The sequence below is a fragment of the Anarhichas minor genome, unplaced genomic scaffold, assembly GCF_050575085.1.
Source record: "Anarhichas minor isolate MPS153535 unplaced genomic scaffold, ASM5057508v1 ptg000010l, whole genome shotgun sequence".
In the NCBI taxonomy this organism is placed as follows: domain Eukaryota; kingdom Metazoa; phylum Chordata; class Actinopteri; order Perciformes; family Anarhichadidae; genus Anarhichas; species Anarhichas minor.
In genome coordinates, this window is record NW_027466456.1 from 14,527,637 (window position 1) to 14,544,954 (window position 17,318).

Consider the following 17,318-nt stretch of genomic DNA (forward strand, 5'->3'; position numbering starts at 1 on the left):
GGGACCGGGCCATGTCAAAGGGCCTGTCCCCGATGAGCCATATTAGGGCCCTGATCCCCAATCAATCAGCACCGTGCCAAAAAGAATCCACAACAAGACGGCAATTAAGACCCACCGAGGGCTTAACTAAACACGTGTGAGAGATAGGGTTTGTAAGAGTAACTGCGTGTGCAGTTCTTTGACTCTGTGTTTTATGTAGAACCGCAAGTGTGCATATGTGTGACTGCGTGTGGGCAAAAGCTTAGAGTCTACTCCGGACGTGCAAAGGAATAGAGGACAGAGGTGAAGGAAGTCTCAGCAGGCTGTCTTTGTTTATACTTGTGTTTTATTGAATGTAAAACACTGACAGAATGCACTTTCTACCTTTTGCCAAAAGTTAAATCCATTTTCCAGGTTTTGTAGTTAATAGGACTAATTAGCAATTTGGGAATACTGCAATAGCTCTTGGTTAAACTATGGGTTTAAGAAAGCTCCATTGGTACAGAGCCTGTTGTTGGCAGGTCTAAAAAGTGTCCAGAGTTCCAGAGTCAATCCTAAATTGAAATAGGTTTAGCGAACCCCCTGCGTTGGTCTGGAGTGCTGAAGTAGATCAGTACGTGGCAGACGAGTAGAGCATCCAGAAATTGAGTGGGCCTGTCATCCCCTCAGTCTGAATGGGTGCTATGCTTGTGGTGCGGAGCAAATCATCATCAATCCTGGCCAGCATCTGAGAACCACAGCACTGTTGACACTGGCACTGAGGTGAGGAGAAGTGAAACCGAAATCCAAAGTTTCTTAACACTGCGCACACAAGTTCTCAGTCTGAGTTAAGAGCCTATTGTGACCAAAAACAACACATACTGTGTGCTGACGGCAGCAGACGGGCAGAGTGAGAGGAGAGACTGGTTTTTAAGTGGTGGACACACCAACACCTCACTGCATCTTTCTACTTTTTGCATTTAAAACCATTCGCTTATTAGCTTTCCTGCTGAGAGTTTGATAAGAAGATTGAAACCACTCTCATAGCATGTGCTAAATATGCTGCTTTGACATGTTGTTACTTCATTAAGGAGGATTTTGGATGCTTTGCTGAGGTTTCCAAGATAAAACTCCTTGACGGCATCCTTTCATCCTCCTACGCTCACTGAACACACCCAGGGGGCATTCACTGGCACTGTTTGTGTAATTACCTGACGTCTTAATAAATCAGATGCTAATCACACAGACATGGTGAGTACAAGTATTTCACAACAGCTGCTGTAGAGCAGAAGAGAGAAGAGAAAAGAGGTTTTAGGGTATCAAGAAATCTAGTATGATTACACATATTTTTAGCGCCCAATACCTTTGAACAAGCCGGAGCAAGCTTCAAGATCAACATCGTGTGACATCTTCAAGTCATTACACATTACACAAACAACTTCCTAAAACTAATTTGTCAATCAACCCATGCAACGCTGTAGGTGAGACGCTACAGTCCTGTCGGTACAAAGTCAAATTACCCCTTGGTTTTTTAAACTCTTTGATGCTTCCACTGTATAATTGGATTGCCGGCGGGCTGATGGCAGTACGGGCCTCACGGTCCCCGTCACGTCAGCTCTGAGGTCAATTGAATCCAATATGTTGACAACTGGCTAATTACAGCGCTGACGCACAGCCACACACACACTCACAGATACACAGGCTATACACACAAGTCACAGGAAAATGTGTATTACAGTGTATGTGTGTTTACACTGTATTATAGTTAAACACACCTGATTAGAGTCATCACTCTGAATCATCAAATTACATCCAAACAAGATCTAAACTGACATATTAATTGCAAAGCTTACAAAAAGTAAATAAAGGTCTCACTGTATTGCAGATAGCCATAAGACATAATCATTAACAAACCAGCTCTTTCATACACGTGTGATTGCTGGATTTACTGTCAGCAGTGGTTTGAATCGACATACGGGAGTAAAATATCGTTCAAATAAGTTATTTTCATGTTCAAAAGAGAACAATGAAGAGAAGAACAGCGGAGCACATCTTCCACCAAATACTGTCAAATCGCCAATATAAGAAAGGTGGTGGGTAGGGGGGATACGATGAGGGTAAATGATGAGCAAACGGCAGAAAAGTCAGGGCACTGACAAAAAGAAGCCAGAAAATACTGCACAGAGAGAATCTGTTCCTTGTTAAACATGTCCTCTTTATTCTCCAGTACGGCGTGGACGGAGGAGAGAGCGGGGGGCTCGGTGGAGGGAAAAGTGCATAAAAAAATGAAAGCAGCTATTTTTGTAATTGCTTTTTTTTTTTTTTTTTGCCAGTGCTGAGAGAAAAGTGGTGGGGAAAGTTTTGAGGAATTTAAACAGCCTTGACAGCCAGGGTGTAGTGGTATTAATCTTTTCAAACAGGGAGAAAAACCCTCTATTATAAACACAGACTCAGACTGAGATCAGCAGCAGCGTTGCATAAAGTCCGTTTCTGTCTGATTAAAATGCGTATGTATCCAGTAAGTCAACATTTTTACAAATATAAAATCAGCTGTATTTTGGTAATAAAACATACAATAAGATATGTTTAAGCGGAAACAAGCTATAAACACAACAATTATATAAAATCACCTTTTAAGTTAATGTTGCTCATTTTCACTTGCAAGTCCAATATTCACTCTCCCTGTGTGTGTGTGTGTGTGTGTGTGTGTGTGTGTGTGTGTGTGTGTGCTTCTGGTCTCCACCAACTCCTGAAGGTAACTGTTAAATGCTCCTGTAAGTTCACCACAGGGTAGAACATGTACTATTTTTCATCTGAAATTTAAATTTAAAATTTGGAGGCATTTACACAATCACGCAATTTTGATTGTGTTTTATGGGGAACATTCCTTGAATTAGGGGCAACATTTTGCTCTTCTCTGTGTCATCACATTACATATTTTATCCACTGTATAAAAATATTGATAAAACCTGCTTCAATAATAGACATGATGCAAAATTCCAACTCTAAACGGCTTTTCCCAATACCTGAAAGAACTAATAAGTCATTTAAAACCAGTCCTGCCTGCCTAACATGTGCCTGATGAAGACCTGTTTAATCTTATTGATTCATTTAACTGAAAAAGGACTCTAAGAAAAAGTAAATAGTCAGAAAGAAAAGACAGATAACGAAGAGAGTGTGTAATTGTATCATAGCGGTTTTAACCTGATATGTCTGTGACTGTCCACAGTTTGCATGTAGGATTCAGTTAAGAGTTATTAACCGCCTCTGATCTGAACTAAACTTCCCGTCGGCTCACACAGCTAATCACACCTGAACGCCGTCGACCACGCAGAACCCGGGAATCAAAGAACAACATGCAACCCCCGAGTGTTAATGGTACCATCCTCCCCCTAGCCTGCGAACACTGTTTTTCTTTCACTCCCCATCTTTTTTTTCTTTTCTGCAAATGAAGGAAGTGTGGCAGCGTACAGAGAGAGAGAGAGAAACGGAGAAAGTTGGGGGTCTAATTTTGGCAGGCAAGACTTTTTCCCCTCACCCTATGTTTATGCTGGCTCTATTAAAACATCTCCAGGGAGGGGAGGGGAGGAGAGGAAGGGGAAATATGGAGGGAGAGCATGGGCACAGCGTAGAGGAGATGCACTGAACTCTCTGTTTGGAGATAACTGGCGGGATACTGATGGATTTTAGGATTAGAAATTGACTGTAATTTTTACACTTCGGTTTTTGTATGGATAAAACAGATGAGGTATGACTTGTTAAAATGTGAACTTTAAAAGATGCTGGGATGAAGATTGAGCTACCTATGGACGGAGCCAGGCTAGGCTTTTCTTTCTGCTTTTATTCTGAGCTAAGCTGCTCCAGCTACCGATTTACATATTTATCATAACAATCTTCTCATATAACTCTCTGCAAGCACATGAATAAGCATAGTTCGCAAAATGTCAAACTATTCCTTGAATTAAGTCTTGAAATTAGTGTTTTTGCTTTTAAGTTTTCAAGTTTTGATTGTACAAAATCCTAGAAAATAAAAAATAAAAAGACAGCAACAGACAGGCTATGTATAGCCACTAATTACATATTCAATTATCATGACTAAAAGATTAAAAAGGACACTATTAACAAATGCTTTGAAAAGAAAACTGTCATTTTAATAGTCAGCATCTAGAGACCTGAAAGACTTTCATCTTAACTTATAGCGAAAACTGGGACTTACCTTCATGGACTTGAGATTTTACTTATAAACTTTCCATGAATGACAGGAGACTTGAAATGGATGTGATTTAACAGCTCTGGTGGAAAACTTAAAAACTGCCCGTGCTGGAGGAAAGGTTTACGCTTTAAACTTTCCGCCATCTCTCCTGTCCTCATCCTCCCGTCTGTATATCCGATCTGCTCCGCTGTAGTTTTCTGCTCTTAAGCAGCCACATTGGACACAAGCTGCTGTAATCGTAGTTTAAACCTCGGGGCTGTCAGCTCTCTGTTTGCCTGCGGCTTCTCTCAAAAAACCCAACCCTGACGATATATACAAACACACACACACACACACACACACACACACACACCGCAAAGTACATACTTAAGTCCAGCATAGAATTAACGGAAATCAGAGCACAGGCCGAAGCAAAGACAACACTGAGGACATGAAGTTCATGTTATGTTCAAGTTCAACAAGGTGGGTGGCAAGAAATTTCCCCCTAAGAAAACGGAAGTCACTGAGCTCTCTGTGAGGCTCTCTGCTGAATACAGAGATGATGGGAGAAAGTGGGACGTACAAAAATACTGTAGAGTATATTTCACTTAAACTGACAAGCTTGTGGACCAGATGTCTCCGAAAACTTTGAGTCAAGCAGCAGAAGCTTTTGACGTTTGAACAGCTGCGGTATGAGGTAAGCGGTTGCAGGTCATCACATGTCATCATTAGGTGACCCTGTCTCCTTGACGGACTGCCACCCTACTTTACAGCTAATAAGTTGGCCGCCGCACTAATGATGAGCAGCAGTGACGATCAGCCCACCGCCACCACAGCAGCAGCAGCAGCTCCGCCGCATGTCAAAGGAGGCCCCTGTCCGTTTAGATGAAGTCTGTAATGACTGTAATGAGACTCTAGATCGCATGCTGGTCTTTCGGTTGACTGCAACACTTTCCTTCACAAAATGGCGAACTCATTCCAACTTGTTTGCTGTGTTAAAGCTGTACCTCGATGAGTTTGAATCTTTCAGATGCTTGGATTAAAGCAATCCTGAAAACGAGGAAAGAAGCTCCTCAAACAAACATTTGTGTGGATGTACTTTATGAAAGCACACAAACTTCAATTCACCTCCTTCCCTTTTATAATCAACGTTTATTTCTGCTTCTTAGTTTATTTCCAATGTGTTTTCGTTTAGGCCAGCTTGTTTGATTTTTCCACTTGATTGGTTACTCCCTTGACATAATTCCATTGTGATTCCTGCGTGAGTCAACTGTCTCATCTATGAAACAAACTGCAATTTAGTTGCACAGGGGAAAATAATAAAACGTGTAAACAAAAGAATGGTAGGAACAGATGTTTGAAACGGAGCACTCCAACATGCTCAAAGTGCGTGGATTGATTTAGTAAGTGTCTGATATCCACCATGTGCCAGCAGTTTTGATTCACAGAACGCCGCATGGGACATGGCAACGGGCCTTGCCATAATGTCACTGGGGTTCAGCTCGACTCCTTTGATCCTGCCAGAAACACACAAACTGAGAAAGTTCTTTCTGAGTTATATCCCACAACACCAGGGCGACGTCAAAACAAAACAAAGGAAGCAGTACTGCTTTTACCAAGAACATGAAAATGTTTTAGTGCGATGTATTCATGGGTACTTTCTGAAGACGCTTTGCAACATTCGGTTTTATTTGCTACTCTAAATACAAGACTTCAGTTAATGAACTTGCCAGTAGACAGGACATTCACTCTTATAATAACTTCATTATAGCTCTGTGAACGTCTCATTATATCCCCTCATTTTGCGTTACGCCCCGTTTTCCGATGAGAGTTGGCTAAAAGTACAATAACCCAAATTCTCTAACACTAAGAGGATCAGTGTGTTATAGATACTATATAGTTCCCGCCCCACAAGATCCACAGTCCCACTGCGGCCCTCGGCTGAGTGTACACTGTCCATGTTCAAATGTGAACCATGTGAGCTGTGAGGGTTGAGCTGAAACAACAACATAGAGCATCATACAGTTGGGATTTAAAGACTCATTAAATATTAATTTAACCACACTGTACCAATAAAATGGAAAATTAGAGATCAAGAAAAACGAGCATTTTCCAGTTGTATCAGCAGACAAAATGTCAACACACAGTGTGAATGTTGTTACGCGCTCGTTAATCCATTTACCTAACGTTTGCTCATCTATCAAGTCATGACCTTTGTATTCTCCATAATTATATGTGTTTCTATTATAGACACATCTGAAACAGGCCATAACAGACATATGATTATCAGTATAGATAACAAATCAAAATTAGTTTGTCATCTCTTTTTCTACCTTTGTGTGATCCAGGGTCACATGTATCAGGAGTCAAAACAAAAACACATACTTGCAACCCATGCATGAGCCCTCAAGAGCTCCATAGGCCTCACAAATCTACCCTGAAAGTGACAATGATTTGTGAAATGTGTCGCTGCCACCATTTGCGATCCACATGTGACACAAAACACATTTGTGAGACGGTCCTCTGCATTACATTCTGGGAAGCACAGCACGTATGGACTGACAGAGAGAAGAACGGAGGAAAATAAACTTACGTTGGCCTTCCTGCCAGAAGTGTAGGGAGTGGATCTGGAAAAGAAGACAAGGGGATTTTTTGTTTTACAACAGGATAAACAATATTGCTCCCAGATTTTCTCTGCACAAGCTGCCAGCAACAGGCAAGAATCAGTGGAGACGGGTGTTGCTAAAAGGAGCCAGATCTCTAGTAGGAAAAAAATGTCTGTTTGTCACAAACAGTGTCTAAAACACTCGTCATGAAGACACTTTATTGTAAAATCTACATGCCAGAAAGTTTTAAAATGCCTGGCAGATACGACCACTCTAATTCCTCTTACCGAACTTGACAAAGAGCACGCCTGTCGTGGACACAGTACCCTGGGTGTTGCTGGCCACGCACTGGAAGTAGCCCGTGTCCGTAGTGTCCAGGTTGCGGATACGGAGGCGTGATCCGTAAGCCATGGATCGGTATGAGATCCGTCGTGGCTCTTGCACCACCGGGGCATCGTTCTTCAGCCAGCGCACAGTAGGCGGCGGGTTGCCGGACACGCGGCAAAACAGCTCGGCGGTGTGGCCCAGAGAGGTGGTGATGTTGTTCATGGGAGCTTCGAGATGTATGAAGGATGGCCCTGGAAGACATAGAGGCATGGGAGAGATGAAAGGAATGAGTACAAGGGAGATGATTGAGAGAGAGAAAAAGACAAAAGGAGACGTAAAACATCGTATTACACAAGGCCAAGAGCTGAGACATAAATCAAACGGCACTTACTGTACTTTATCAGAGCAAGATCTAAAAACATGCTCCTGTTTAAAGTGGCAATAGCGGTAGAGCAACTCTGTGTTTTCAGAAACATATTCAAAGCCTAGTTATTTTGTGGTTGCCACCGTGTTAATCTCACTTTTCATGGTGGCTGTATGATGCCAGAGGGTTTTCCCCGGCTTGCGTATGAGTTTATGAAGCAACATCACCTGTGGGTAAAAACTCACAAAAAAAGAGTGCAGATCTCAATGTTTGAATGAATAAGTACGGTCTTGGAAAAGACAAAGCAAAACAATTTTGTGTGATCTCCCAGGACCACGTTTTTCCTCAAGGTGGTCAGAAAGAAAAACAATTTTGAGGGCCACCTAAGAGTTTAATCTGCAGAAGAAACATTTGCGTAAATGTCTGGAAAGTTCCTTCAACCCCAAAACCCCATCTTGGGTATGCAGAAATGCCCTTGGTTACGCGAACTGGCCAAAACAAACAAAGGAGGAAAAACACATACAGGGGAATCTTAAATACTCGAATCTTAAATATTGTGAATAGAGATGCTGAGGAGTAAAAAAAGAGACACACACTTACATATGCAAGGACGCCCACACATTTAAAACTTTACTATCCGATGCTTCCCAACAAGGGTTTACCCTACATGGGCTATCTATTCCAAAGTGTCTCCCTCCTAATATCTTTTTCTTTCCCACCATGAATTAAGGCTTATATTTTGCCACATTAAGGGCAAAGAAAGGTCCTGAGACATTCAGTGTATCTGCAAGACAGTTACCTCAGTTTGTTACGGTCAAAGTTTCATTTAGTTTGAGGTGATCCCTTAGCAGTACTGAATCTGGCGAGGCAAAAGTGTGTTGCACTCATTTGTAAAAGAGTATAAAGAATGAAAAAAATAGAGACTGCGTACTTTCTCGTTTCCACTCAGCTGGTCAGTCACAACGTGCAGTTTGTGTGAATGTCTGATCGTCAGTTTTTGGAAAGTTACAGAAATTGCCGGATGCAGCCCCCCTAATATTGCCGTAGGAAAGGTGTAGACGGCGGTTCAAACGTAGTTCAACCATCCTAAGTAGGTTGTATGTGCAGCTCATCTGACGCCTGTCGCTAACATCTTGTCATGAGGTCTGTAAAGTGAGTGCCTACGACGTGTTTGTGAAAAAGAGAAGTGGGCACATTTGTCTTGGCATACAGCCTCTGTGTGTGTGTGTGTGTGTGTACTCAAGCCTCAACACACACTCACGTTGCCCTCCTTAAAACCCCAGGCTTAGCACAGCAATGTGGTACTAACAAGTGTGTGACAATATGGAGGAGACTCCCACCATCGACCGTACCACCACCACTACTCTCCTCCCTTCTCACCCACTTTGTTTCTTTCCTCTTTTCTCTACATGCTGCACACAACAGCCTCCCTTATTTGTACAGCCCTGTCTGTCCACATTACAGCACTGCAGTCAGAACAAACCTACCAACAGGATGTTGAAGTTGCTAATAAAACTGAACACCAGGACAATATTCAGGACCATTCTCTCCCTTTACTCTTCCCCGTCTCTCGCCTATCCACTCACACAAGTTTCTCACTTTGAAACACACACTAAAAAACATGGAATGCACTGACACAGACCCCCGTGTCCTCCGTTTTCTTTAGCTAACCTTGTAAATGGATTATCATGGCAAAATCTGATAACTACATGTAATGGGTTGTACTGTAGCTAAATGAGAGCCAAGGCCAAACTCTGACATGGTTTAAAATAAGAAGCATGCTCTGACAGAAAGGGATGCAACAGCTAGAATAAAATGTACAATGTGTTTCAATCGATTCTGTCTAGTCTGATTGTGTTAAGATTTGTAATCACTTTAAATGTCATGAGGTAACCGTACAAGTACTGAGATGGAAGACATCGTTGTGTTCTCCCTGAATCAAGCATTTGGCCAGTTTATTTAAGAAACAATATTTTCTCATTCAACTTAATCCGTTGTGTTGTTTTTAGACCTCCGACTGGTTTCTGAAGGGGTTTCATAAATCTAATAGGTTTGCGAATTTTCTCAAACCATTTTGAGGAGTTTTGCAACCTGTATTAGGATGTGATTACCATACTCTTGGGTGGGTGGGTTCAGCTTTCTTTAATGCCACATGGTTCGAAATGTGAAGGGCTAAAATTTGATATCAATCTATGGCCATCATCTCTCTCTGTATTATTGAATAAGTGAGTCTTTGTATGAGTATGCTTGCTTGTTTTGCATCATACCGTGTGTGTGTGTGTGTGTTTGTTTGGGAGTGTAGCGGACCAAATCTCGCCTATATGCTGATGCAACACCTCACCAATATAATGTGCTTGTTGACTCCGACTATATAAAAAATAAATAATAATAATAATATATTAAATGACAACAGACCCACTCTTTTAACATGTTTTGCCAAAGGCGGGGAGGTCACATAAACTGAACGACTTTATCACTGTCTCATTAGTTGAGTTGACGAAAAAGAGCCGTGTGCCCGGACACTTCATTAGCTGTTGTAATAACTGACGATAAAGCAGTGGGGAGCAGAAGAAAGGAAAAGCAGAGACAAGAGGAGATGATGAGAAGAGTGGTGAAGAGGAGGAAGACGTCCTGCCAATGTCCGCGTAACAAAGCTGCTTTGTATGTAATTGTCTCGTGGTGAGTGTTGTGGTATTTGGCACCAGGAGCACTGTGAAACTCAAACCATCGCTGCGGACTCTCCCTTTAATGTGGCAGGCGACTAAATGGTGCCCTGTCATCAGCGTGCATTTGCTCGCAGTGGTTTTGTACAATCAAACACTCACACGCAGGCACACAAACGTAAACACACGCACACCCACACAACCGCAACACACACAAACTATACATGTTCCGAATTAGACAAGTTATACAATACCCTTTCATCTCAACAGCCACATTGTATTTCTGTATTTGAATATACAGTATATTCAATCACATACCCAATCGTAAAGCTGTGCGAGGCAGGCATGCTCTCAGCAAGACACAGTCACAGAAACCCGAGTGGCTGCACAGCTAACTAAACATAGCGAGTAGATACACTGTAGCATTGCCAGCAGTGGCTAAAGGTGAATTTCATTAAAGTTGGGTCACTCTCCAACAGAGAAGGAGGGAGAGGAAAGGAAGTAAAGGAAGCAAAACGGATAAAATGAAACAAAGAAAGAGAAGGGAAAAATGAAAGAACGCTCCAGGGAAAATGAGTTCAGCAAACTATCATCACCCCTGATTCCAGCTCAATAATGAGCCTCTTTCAGGACGATAACTTCCTGCTACTGATGCATACTGATAGAGCCGCGCTACCTGAACGCTGTCTGCTTGGTCAATCAAAACCATTCCCCGCCTGCAGACAAAACAGGTGGCGCAATCACCATCCATCCATCCATCAGATAAGAAACAGATGTTAGTCATGGGGCTGGGCTCAAATTGACACACACAGAGACACACTGCTATGAACACACGGGTGCGCACACACACACACACATGCAGCCTTTGTAGGTTTTTAACATGTTGTTGTGGACAAATGAAGCTGTTTCTATGATTTGTTTGGAACCCCTCCTCATTGTATTTATGACTTTTTAAACATCCTTGATTGGTCACCATAATCATTAGCTTGACTAAACTTCTAACTCATGTCCAGAAACTACTGTTTTCATCCTTGCCTGTGTGTTTAACAATGTCTGTTTTTGTGTACACAGAATCGGCTGTGGGACGGATGTTGTGGGAGACTCGGCTTAGCAGGAGATGAATTAAACAAACCAGACGAAATGAGAGAGAGAAAAATAAAAGGTCAAGTTCAATAAAGTCTCTTGTTGAGGATCTTCCAAGTCGGGGTATCTTTGTGGGAGAATAGGCGGATGTCGGTTTTCCAAGCCCGGGGAAAACTGAGGAGATGGGGGGGGGGGGGGGGGGCGAGATTTGACTGATAACTCCGGGCAGATCATTTTATGGATCTGACTCAGTTGTTCCCACAGTGCTGAGAGGAGAACAGCAGTTTTAAATGCTTCCTCTGTCAGGATCTGCTGATATAAACCTGGGCAGCTCCAGGAGGCGTGACCATCCCCACCACAAAATAAATAATCTTATCATACTGGCAGGAATCCTTATTGATCAAGGACTGGAAGGAATAAGCTGCCAAAGTCTATGTGGGAGAACCAAGCGGCCATTTTCATTGCATCCCACGGGCAGTTTTCTTGGGGTTTTGGTCCAGGTGGAGTGAATCTAATCTGCTAACAAATTAGTTTTCTACCAGCTTGTCAAACGTAAAAGCTATTGTTGGACTGTGAGACTCCTGGAGATCTTGAGCACATTGCAGCTCTCTCTTGCACGCACACAGATGAAGATCGTTATTATTACGATGTGTTTATGTGTGCATTATGGCTACACAACGCATCCTGTGTTCCTTGAAAGCGTCGGATGTGTGCATCCTCACATATTTACTTAATTAAGCGGTGGGGACGTTCTATCAGAATGTCAAGTAAGGTCAGCAGTAAACCCCAAACCACATGAATGGAAAGTTATGAAGATGCAATGATAAGAGATTGTTGCTGCTGCTGCTTTTTCCGCTGCAATCTTAACACTAACGATACAGTAACCCCCACCGAGTGTCGAGGTCTGGTTATCTTTTATGGCTGTTTTCCTCGGCTGGAGAAACAGTCGACCAATCAAAGCTTCGTAGGTAGGATTAAGAATGGGGATGTTATCTTCCTTCATAACTAACTAGCTACCAAACTACAAGTGGCTTGTGAAAATTCTGAGATCACAGCTCCATTATAATTCTTTCTGCAGCACATCTACAAACACCTCTGGGTTTCTACTTTACATGAACACACGTCATACTTCCTGTATATCCCAACAAATGGGGGATGGGGATGCCTGGCCGAGTCAAACTGAGCAAGTTGATGAAATAAGAGGGTCCCCATAGCAGATACTTGAATGAATATATGGAGCAAAGTGTAAGAGCACCAGCACATTTTGTGACAAGTTCCAATGGTAGATTTAGCTAAAGACAGAACTAAAAGTAGGTCAGTGGAAATTAGGGACAGGCAGTGCACCTGTGGCTGTATTCTCACATGTTGAGTAGATCAATGTGTACTTTGTTCCATCAGTTATCCTCTACAGTGGCCTACGCTGGGACAATGGGTGCTGTCTGGGTTGCTGAAAATGACCATTCACAGAGGATGTTTAATTTGACAACAATGTGACAACACATGTTGAGGTCACAGTTCAACGCACCATGTGTTAATTGCACTGGGAATATATCATGCATTGCTTGTAACAGATGTGCTCACAGCTATTACAGTTTTGCTGGAAATAAGTTTGTTAGGAATGTGCCCTGCCTTGTGTTTGTGTGTGTGTTTATGTGTGCCTTTACCAGAGCTGTTCCATGAAGTTGTAGCTATCACACTGGGGTCTTGGGGAAACTCAGACCCTGCAAACAGAGGAAATGGTGGGAGACTTTTAGCACGTTTCTGGCTGTTGGGCTCTACCACCACTCTCAATTGCTATTTCTCTAGATGGATCGATCACCCTTCACAAATGTACACTGAAACACTGGAAATGTGACAGGCAGCCATTCATTATGAGCTGAACCGTAAAAATCATGTTGCCACCATCTACCGCTGCTCAAATAATCAAAAGTCGCCGCAGTGGCGCTAAGTGGGGAAGTTGAGAATGGTTCAACATGCGAACGCAAATATCCTCTGACACCAGCACAACAGACACACTGCTCTCGCCAAGACCTTCTGTACCAATGGGATGCACCTAAATGTTAAACAACAAGAGCCGGCTATACTCTTTCATTTAAATTAAAGAAAGTCAAATAACGAGTAAACATCCGGCTGAAATGATATTATTTATGAAATAAAAACAATTGCAAAGATGAAGCCATATCTCAATGTAAAACACTGCCTACAGACAAAAACACACACCGCTTTAAGAGTTCACCATTAAATCAGGTGATTGCATTGTGCACTCGCTGGTGTAGATCAAAGGTTTGAATGTATAACAGGGAGCCTATCAGTGAGCCGTGTGGACCTAATGCTGCGTTATTACCAGCTGACGACAGAGAAGGCCTCTGCTTTTCATTACAGGAGAGACGGGACAGAAAATGGGCTTCAGTGTGCTCTGCCACGGGTCAACAAGGTGATTCCTGTCAAATGAAAAAGCCTGCAGGACTTCAAAATGCAGGACTGACTTGGATGGGACCTGAAACTGTTTTATCTTTGCTGATTCTTTGGACCCACAATAACAATGAGTTCTGCTTTCCAGGCTGACAGTGTGTGTGTGTGTGTGTGTGTGTGTGTGTGTGTGTGTATGCGTGTTTAGCTTGGTGCAGGCTGGGATAGTTTAACATGGCGAATGAGCAAACGGCTCAACACATATGCTTAAATGCAAGCATGTGCACTGACTCAACTGTACACACTAAAATGTAGCTGCAAACATACGCTTCCCTACACATACTGTACTTGCATATGTTTCAGCAACACATGTAAAAAGAACCCAATAAAACGGATGATTTGTGAATTTTCAACCTAAACACATAATTGTTACGTGTGTGGCATGCAGGGTGACAATCGGGGAGAAAGTCTGCAGTCAAAAAGGGGCCAGGCGCCCGACCCGGGGTCATGCTAATTGGGTGATAATGTGTTGTTTCACACGTGCTGTGTCTGGATGGTAATGACTGTGTGGTGGTGCTTGTGAAATGAGCTGTGTTAATGAGCAGCTCTTTGGGCCTCTGCACCTGTTAGCGAGGGAGTCTGAGAGCTTGGCAACAGGCTCACAACAGCAGGCGGGCAGCTTTATGAGGGTCAGGATTGTTACAGATATGTAGCAACGCTGGAGGGTTGATCTACACTGAAGATAGGTGTGTGTTCACCGTCTGTTTTTTAAAGTAATAACTAATAATCTCTGCCAGCTATGTTGTTTCATATACTCACGAGTTGCGTTACAAGACCAAAAAACGACTTATTTGTTCCTGGAGGCTCCTAAGATGACTATTACTTACTATTATGGCGGGTCTTGGCCCCGAGGTGGGTCAAAATTCTCGCTGTGTTCTGGGCTGATAGGCTTAAAGACACACAGCGCTCTGTGGTTTACAAAGGACAGAGGAGAAGGGACGTTGCAGCTCACTGGATTCATGAACACAAAGCTAGCCAAGTGCAGCCAGGTGAGAGTCCAATAGAGGGGCTGGACACGGTAATACAAGGGAAGGGGAAGGAGGAGGGAAGCGAGTACCATGAGGAAGTTTATAAAACAGTATGGAGTAAGCATTAAGGGAAGAATTAAAATAAAAAGTTACGTTTTTTATTATAATTTCAGGTAGGTCTACTCTAAGAAAATGTTTTTTTTTTTCAGTGTCACATGTGATTTTCATTTATATTACCTTTCCAGATAAGATAATTGTCTAACTAGACGAGAGGTCATTCCCTCAGTTTTCTTCAGTTTCTCTCTCCTCCACTTTATTGCTCCACTATTGAAGTCACATCTGTTAGTTCTCTTTCATTGAGACAATCATCTGGAATATCTGGGATGAACTACAGAGTCATTTTGAGATTAGCTTTCTAATGTTTCCCAGTAACAGAGGGAAGCAATTGTGTAAGGCCAATTTGTTAATGAGGGCCTAAAAATAGGCACCTTCGCAGAGCCTGTGTCAGGTTAGATCTTGCAGTTCTGGCCCCTGATTGGATCACGATCCCGATTCTGATGTTCTCCCGTATGTTAACTGGAGGGGTGTATTATATCTGCCAGTATGAATCAAAGGTGATCAAAGGTTCAGATAATAGTAGAAAAAAGGAAGAAACTTACTGTGAATTTCATAGGGTTTGAGATTAAATACTAACTGATACTTGTATAAAGTGTTTGACAAAGAGTCTGACTTTGACTTGACACTGAGTTAGCTTCTCTTTTTTTTTTTCAATCAGTCAACATTGGTCACGTTTTAACCATCATCACAACCTTTCCCTAACCTTACCCAAGCAGTTTAGTTGCCTAAACTTGACCAAAACTTAACTATTGAGTTGTCAGATCAGGAAATAGTAATATGAATTATTTCTGCAACAGTAATACGGGTTGATTTGAAATGGAACAGACAAAAAATTCATCCCATTTCTCAGAGAATTTATCAGCATTGGTCGAGGTCCGTTTCGTGCCGTCTCTTCAGCCAACAGCCAAGCTACCTTTTAGCTGCTCGTCTACCATTTCAAATCATTTCAGCTGCAAAAGGTCAGCTTCCCAGATCTATTAGTGCCCTGATACCATCTCTGCCCATTGGTTTTTATTAAAACGACGATTATCTCGACTGTTAAAACCCCACATTTACAGCAATTTCCAAAGAAAAGCAATATAACCTGGATCATAGTGCCGTGCACATATTTCCATAGCATGCCAGTAGTGATGTGTTGGATGGATATTCTGGATGTTTGACAACCTGTATTATAGTATCAATTTCTCCTCTTGGCTGGCATTGCATATTTCATACAACTGAAGGTTTTGGAACCTCTGCATTCATTTGCAACTGTCTGCCACTCAATTGTTATTCGAGTGGCAAAACATACAGTAAATGGTTAACATGAAGGTGCCTTTGAGAAGCCCAGACATCAAATCTCGACACAGAAAGTTCCACGAGAGCAGCCTCTGATCCTCATCCAGCTGTATTTGGCTTATGATGATAAAAATCACGCAGGGACATAAGCTTCACCTCTATAAAGCTCTGAGAATTTGGTGTGACCCTACTGTGACAGCAGCGTATGAATTAGTGTGGAACTTCAAACTCATGGGAATGGAAATGAGTGAGAGGCCTGAAGTAAAGTAAAGGAGAAAGTAAGAACGAGGGAGCCTCAGAGGGTGAAGCTGAACCAAATCAGAAATGTTCAATTTGAGTGGTTATGCATAGCAACTGATATGCTGTTACATGGTCTGGGGGGCTGTGTTTGGAGCCAGGGTGGTTGGTGTGGTGAGTGAGACTGATGTATGAGCTCTCCCGCTCAGTAATTAAGGCCTCTCCCAAGGTCCTCTTCCATCCCCATCAGCTGGAAAACTGACCCGACTCCGGGGTTTATCTGGAAGAACAGCAAACCCACCATTTTCACAGCATAGCCATGTGATATTTCTGTTTTAATGAGGTGAAAGATAGATATGCGTAGATGAGGAAAATTCAGGAACGATAATCATTTCCTTGTCCAATATGTCTTCATCCGATATCTATTTCCATCCAGCAAGTTTATTTTCCTCTTCGTGTGTGCTTACTCTCCGTCTCTTTATTTATTTTTTAATTTAGGTCATTCTACTAAAAAAATATTCCCCCTAATCCTCCTTATTTCGCTTAGATTTTCCCCTAACCCCTGTCTCATCTCACTTCCCTCCTGTGTGCTTCCCAAAAGGAAGTACTTCATGTACGTCTTCCAAGTGAACATCTACTCTTTTTGTATCCCCAACTACGCAGTTACAGACAATCAGAAGAGTGAGATAAGCAGCTAATGTCCCACTGTTGCATGCATCAAGAACCAGACTAAGCACCATGTAGGGCTCAAGCTGCCTTTATAAATTATTAGGCTCAAGATTTGAAAGCGAGCGGAACGTTACAGTCTTGGCGACGGGGATTTGAGAAAATAATTATTATTTCAAGCCAAGAGGAAAAGAGAAAAAGAGAGGAAGGGAGAGAAGAAAAGTGAGGCAAAGGAGAGAAGAGGACTTGAAGATAAATGGAGGAAAGAAGACTTGGAAAATGTGAGAGTGCAGAAAAAAGAAAACTCTTTTACATTCATAATAAACTCAGAGTGAAGCTATTCATAAAATCAGCTATTTGTGAAGTGGGCTTCTGTCCCACCAGGCCTGT

General features: G+C 42.3%; 1 protein-coding gene across 1 annotated transcript in view; it reads right to left on the reverse strand.

Moving 5' to 3' along the window:
* ror1 (receptor tyrosine kinase-like orphan receptor 1) overlaps nucleotides 1–17,318 on the reverse strand; it is a 113,256-nt gene that overhangs the window by 26,061 nt on the left and 69,877 nt on the right. The window contains exons 2-4 of the mRNA XM_076088666.1: nucleotides 12,852–12,914; nucleotides 7,044–7,334; nucleotides 6,744–6,777 (exon numbers count right to left, since the gene is read on the reverse strand). Coding sequence (XP_075944781.1) covers nucleotides 6,744–6,777; nucleotides 7,044–7,334; nucleotides 12,852–12,914 — 388 coding nt within the window. The remainder of the gene's footprint in view (nucleotides 1–6,743; nucleotides 6,778–7,043; nucleotides 7,335–12,851; nucleotides 12,915–17,318) is intronic.